We start from the raw sequence: 5,602 nt of genomic DNA, 5'->3' as shown, positions 1-5,602 counted from the left end.
CCTCTGTACACACACACACACACACACACACACACACACACACACACACTGAAGCATTAAAGAGAAAGTGTATAATGTTCATGCTCCAATGTGAGATGGCTGGACAGACTGTCTGTTCCAGTGAGAGCCGCTCCACTGTGGTTCTCCTGGGCGGACGCTCTTCACTGTCCGGACCTTTGGCTGCTCTGATAAACACTTCATTATAGGACCTGAGGACACCGTCAATATTTGCCAGGGTTCTTATCAGCCCGGCTTATCTTGGCGTGAACTCCCAGAACCACATGACTCCCAGGACCGCCGCTTTCCTCTGCTGCCTTTTCCGACCCAGACCACTCATGGAATTGGCAACAACAACCTGACTTAACGTTAACAAATAGTAGACTAGCCGTTAGCGACTAGCTGTTAGCGACTAGCCGTTAGCTGTAAGTGTGCTGTTTGCTGCAGGTCTTGGGTGTCGGGTTGTTGGTTTCACTTCAGCCGGGCCAGTGGCGGGAACACGTTGACGGCAGCCAGGTTAATCAGTGATTGGCTAATGGCTGATGTTCAGTGTCCAGACTGATAGACCCCGCCCCCCAACACACACACACTGTCTGACCCCTGAGAATGGTGATGGGGGGGGGTGTTTGTGTGACTGCGATCCTAACAGCGGGCACCCTCTCCGTCCGGTGAGAAGCGAGCATTTCCGGGTGCGTTTGCATTTCCTCTGATAAACCACTGAGTGACTGCGTAAACATGTCTGCATCCAGACAACATAAGACCAACTGATGGCTCCCGGCCTCAGAGTGGACTTTGTTCTGGACCTGGTGTGTCTGGGTTTCACTCAATGACCTCAATGCCCATTTTGTCAAGGCAGTCTCAGGACTCCCACTGCAGGTCTACCCTGATATAAACCTCCTGTCAGAAGTAAAGGGTGCCACCGAGGACGCTCCTGTTGGAGAGCGGACTTCCCGACACAGCTTCCCGGGACAACTCCAGACCTCGTTCCACAGAGGCTCCCGCCATACAGTACCACGCTGTGGCTGTGACCCGGCGTCCTCTCAATCCTGTGATCGTCCTGCTGACACATTGAGAATGAGGTTTTCCCCTCCGAGTGTGGACCTCCTTCAGTACCGCAGGCGTGCCGGAGGTTTTGGTCCCACAAAGCCGTCGACTGGAACACCTTTGTTTTTCCAGGAGGCACCAAAGTCCACATTTTCAGAATGAACCACAGGCCGCAGCTTTTTTCTAAATGATTTTTATTGGGAGAACTACAAAAAAAAAATGTACAGTACAAAGTTAACAGTCTCACACTCAATGTGTAGTGAACTGACTCCCCTCCAAAATATTACAACTCTGTTGTCTTTTGTCCATTTTTTTCATTACATTCAAAAAGCTTTACTTCTGATAAAGTAGTCAAAAGTACATAGTGCGTATCCTCCTGTACCTACTATGTACAACAAAACACGTTTATCCACTTCCCTCTCCAGCAAACTCAAGACTAGATTTTAATATAACAAAAAAAAAAAAACAAAACCAAAAGGAAACGAGGAAATCAGAAGAGGAATGGGGATTTCCAAAGGCTTGGGGTTGTTTTCCCGTCTGAGTGGCAACAACCTCAAAATGATCAATCACAATCCAACACTACATTCAGTTCAAAGTGTGTATAAAAAGATGCCATGTATGAAAAATACTTTATTTGGTTAATTTTAAGGCATGTCAGGATGGCGACGCCCACAGGCACTACACATTAATACTGGGGCACCAGGGATTGCTACATTCGTGAGCACGTGGCTGGAATCACAGTGTGACCGCGTGCAAACAGAGAAACAAACAAAGAAGAAAAAAAAAAAAAATACTTTTTGGTTAATTTATTGACTTGGGTTCTGAAGTCGGATGATCTGGGCCGACAGAGAGAGCACGGATTGGACGGTCTGCACTACCACTTTTGTATACATTCTACAGGTAGGTCTAAACAGGGATCCTAATAAAAAGGCCTTCTACAGCACTGACACACGGCCTCAAACGGCAATCACGCAAACTTTTCTTTTTTTTTTTTAATAAACGTAAACAAGGAAACAAAATTAATGAAATAAATATCACATACGGTCTCTTAAATTAAGATTTTTTTTTTTTTTTTTTTTTACTCATTTACAATAAAAATAACTAAGTGAAGTTACAAAAAGGAGAAAAAAAAAACAACAACAAACAAAATATATATATTACTGTGAAAAGAACATACACTCCACTTTATGCAGATTAATAATGGCGATCATAATTTAAACATAAAAGAATATAGATCTATTGCTTCATCATACTTGATAAATACAGTATGGACACAATTTACCAATGTAGCCTATACTTTTTTCACAAGGTAATAAATAAGTTAAATAGTCCATAGCCAGTTATGCACAGCTATGTCAATCACTCAAAAACAGCTAAAAAAATAGATATTCAACCATCAGCAGTGATTTCCCCAAACAAACCCAACTCAAGAGTGCTTTTCAACCAAGCAACAAACTAGAAGTAGCCAAACTAACCACTGGGTGGCGCTCGGAGAAGACCAATCTGGAATGGCAGTAGAAGCATTGAGAGAGGGAAGAAGAAAAGAAAAATACAAATCACACGTTGATAAAGGGAAAGCGAGTTACTTTGAGTCAAGGCATATTCTTGGCAGGATGGGAGGAAACCTGGCAACCGCTCACAGTCTCTGCTTGTACGGCCCCAACACACACACACACACACGCACACGCACTCACTCACACACACACACACACTAATCCCAGGAAGGTGTGTGTCTTGCCTGAAGAGCGTAGAGAAGAGGGGCTGTCGCCAGCCCTTGGGCAAGGCACTGATGGAATGCCTTTTGTTTGCTATCTAGGTTTTAATACAGCTATATTACACGGGGGGTGGGGGGAGGAGAAGCTTAACTAATGCCGGGTCAAAGACACGAGAGTGATCCCTGCGGGTGCGGCCCAGCGACCCGTGGAGCTGCGTGGGATTCACCGTCTTGCTCAAAGGCACTTCAGCGGGGTGGCCGTGCTTTAACGGGGGGGGGGGGGCGCCGGGGGGGTTAGAAGGCCAGGGGTGAGCGGATCTCAAGTCACTGATGCCCCTGCGGCTCCTCCTCGGCCACCTCGCCTGGCTCTTCCACTAATCCACTTGGGGTGAACAATCAAAAAAATGCACAAAAAAAAAACAATTTTTTGAAAAAAGAAAAAAGAAAAAAAAAATTAAATGCAATTAGTCGTCTGAAATCGACAGCCTGCTGAAGATTGGCAACCGTCTCCCGGCGTCCAGACTGGGGGACTCGGAGCCGCTGAGGCTCCCGGAGGAGCTGAGGGAGCCGCTGGCGTAGCTCTCCCGGTCAGACAGCGAGTCGGGCGGGCTGGGGGGAGGCTCCAGCACCGGGGACTCGCTCAGCCCACGCAGCGCCTGCAGGTGGCTCATGTTGTAGGTGGGCGGCGAGGGCGGGCACACGCCGCCCTGGTGGACGTTCCCGTAGTAGGCAGCGGTGGTGGCGGAGGAGGAGTGGTTGTTGGCGTAGGAGGAGGAGCCGCCGCCGCCGCCGCCGGCAGCGTGCACGGCCAGCAGCGCTCGCAGGTCCTGGCCCGGGAAGGGGAAGAGCGTGCCGGGGGACGACAGCACCACGTCCTCGTAGAAGCTGCAGGAGGAGGCGGAGGTGCAGCAGGAGGAGGAGGAGGCGGAGGTGGGCGGCGGGGGGGTCAGGGAGGTGGGGCTGTGGAGGAGGGGGGGGGAGTCCAGGCCGTGGTGGCTGGAGAAGCCTGAGAAGCTGAGGCTGTGCTGGAGCCTGGGTCGCTCCCTGTAGCCCAGCGGCTGCTGCTGCTGCTGCTGCTGCTGCTGCTGCAGGACCAGCACCTCCCTGGCGCCGTAGCCACACAGCTCCCGGGCCGCCTTGGCGTCTCCCGCCGCCGGGCCGCTGTTGGCGTTGGCGGCCGGCGCCGGAGCGGGGCGGCGCTCCTCGGCGTTGTGGATGAAGTGGCAGCGGGGGCCGTAGGGGCAGAAGCCGATGGTGTGGAAGGTGCGGCACGGCTCCGTCTTGTACTTGGGGTGCCTGGAGAGGCTGCGCAGCTCGTGGTAGCCGTGGGCAAACTGGCACTTGTCGCCGTACTTGCAGGCGCCGCTCTCCTCGAAGGGCCGGCACAGCTCCGTCTTGTAGCGGGTGGAGTTGATCTGCGAGGCGGCGGCGGCGGCGGGCTTCTGCTGCGCCTGCAGCTGCGCGTGCCGCTCGGCCCCCTCGCCGAAGGTCACGCGGTCACGGAACCTGTTCTCCTTGTTCATGAGGGCCGTGGAGGAGCTGCAGCTGCTGCTGCCGCTGCCGCTGCTCTCCTTCAGGCTGCCGTAGGAGCCCATGGAGGAGAACTTGTTGCCGTTGCTGAGCGCCTCCATGTTGCTGCTGCTGCTGCTGCTGCTGCTGCTGCTGCTGGAGGAGGTGCTGCTGGTGTTGGAGGAGTTCCTGCGGAAGAATCCCGGCGTGAAGGAGCCGCCGGAGCCCGGGGAGGAGAGCGGCGCTCCCACCGCCTTCTGCTCCAGCAGGCTGCTGATGTGCAGGGCGTTCATGTTCATGTTGATGCTTTTATCCTGCTGCAGGGAGAGGAACAGCGGTCAGAGGAGAGCACACAACACTGCACAACACTGCACAACACTGCACAAGTCTGCGACATGCGGACGACTCTTTCGGTCTTTCTCGCGGCAACTTGTTGCAGAGCCGAACGCGCGCCGAGTCCGCACGAAGCAGCAGAGAGAGTCGCGGCGAGGCGAGGCTGCTTCTCCTTTACCTTGTAAAGCAAGTCCATGTCGTAGAAAGCGGACAAGACGGTCGCAGACATCTCGCTTCCCCAAGTTTGCTGCTGCTGCTGCTGCTGCTGCTGCTGCTGCGTTGCCTCTTTCATGGAGGACCGAGTTCCAGGATCCCGGACTGCGATGGGCGCGTTCCTGTGCCACGACTGGTTGTGGTTGTAGGGAAATCTCTGCGACTGTGGAAGAAGCGACCCGCGGCAGACTGGTGGAGGAGGAGGTGGAGGAGGAGGAGGAGGAGGAGGTGTCGGGGGGAGCTGAGCGTGTTACTGTCGCTGGGTGTCCTCCCCTCGGACTGCTTCACTGTGTGTGTGCGCTCCGCTGCTGCGTCCAGCGGGCTATAAATGCCTGTGGCTGCCGGGGAGGGGCGAACACAAGTCGGCGCAAAGTTTGGCAGCGGTGCCGCCCCTCCCCCTGCCCCCCCCCCCCCCCCTCTCCCGCCACTCCTCCTTCATTCACTGCCGTCCGTTCTTGCGTCGCCACGCCTTGAAATCCAACTCCCGACCCTCGCTCCACCTCCTCGCGCCCTCCGCACTTTGTTTTCTGCTTTTCTTCTTCTTCTTCTTTTTTTTTTTTTATAAATCATACAACCCATACCGTGTGGGAGTCGAGGGTTTTTCTTCACTCTTGTGGGGCTCTGATAGTCTTGGGCGGGAAGGCGCCAGAAGTGCCAGTGCGCATGCGCGCGGGGTGGAAATCAAGAAACTTGTTCGTGACGTCTCGTGTCGCGAATGTATTTCTTCAAAGTTCATCCGCCAACTTCCCGCCATGCTTCGCTTGGTCCGCACCAACCACACCCGGACGTGTC

At 53.7% G+C, this 5,602-nt stretch overlaps 1 protein-coding gene across 2 annotated transcripts; it reads right to left on the bottom strand.

Moving 5' to 3' along the window:
- Positions 1–3,192: 3,192 nt before the first annotated feature.
- On the bottom strand, positions 3,193–5,118 carry LOC142882292 (mRNA decay activator protein ZFP36L2-A-like). 2 transcript variants are annotated; one of them, XM_076016960.1, is made up of 2 exons: positions 4,776–5,118; positions 3,193–4,581 (listed from the first exon to the last, which is right to left on the bottom strand). In XM_076016960.1, exons 1-2 carry the CDS (start codon positions 4,887–4,889, stop codon positions 3,220–3,222), a joined length of 1,476 nt encoding a protein of 491 aa, XP_075873075.1. In that variant the 5' UTR covers positions 4,890–5,118; the 3' UTR covers positions 3,193–3,219. The 2 variants fall into 2 exon arrangements, with proteins under 2 accessions (XP_075873075.1, XP_075873077.1); XM_076016962.1 differs by having other exon boundaries at positions 3,193–4,578.
- Positions 5,119–5,602: the final 484 nt, after the last annotated feature.

This window comes from Nelusetta ayraudi, unplaced genomic scaffold (genome assembly GCF_046127955.1).
Source record: "Nelusetta ayraudi isolate G7.1 ecotype Tasmania unplaced genomic scaffold, CSIRO-AGI_Nayr_v1 ptg000251l, whole genome shotgun sequence".
NCBI classification, from domain to species: domain Eukaryota; kingdom Metazoa; phylum Chordata; class Actinopteri; order Tetraodontiformes; family Monacanthidae; genus Nelusetta; species Nelusetta ayraudi.
This window is presented reverse-complemented; position numbering and strand designations above follow the sequence as displayed.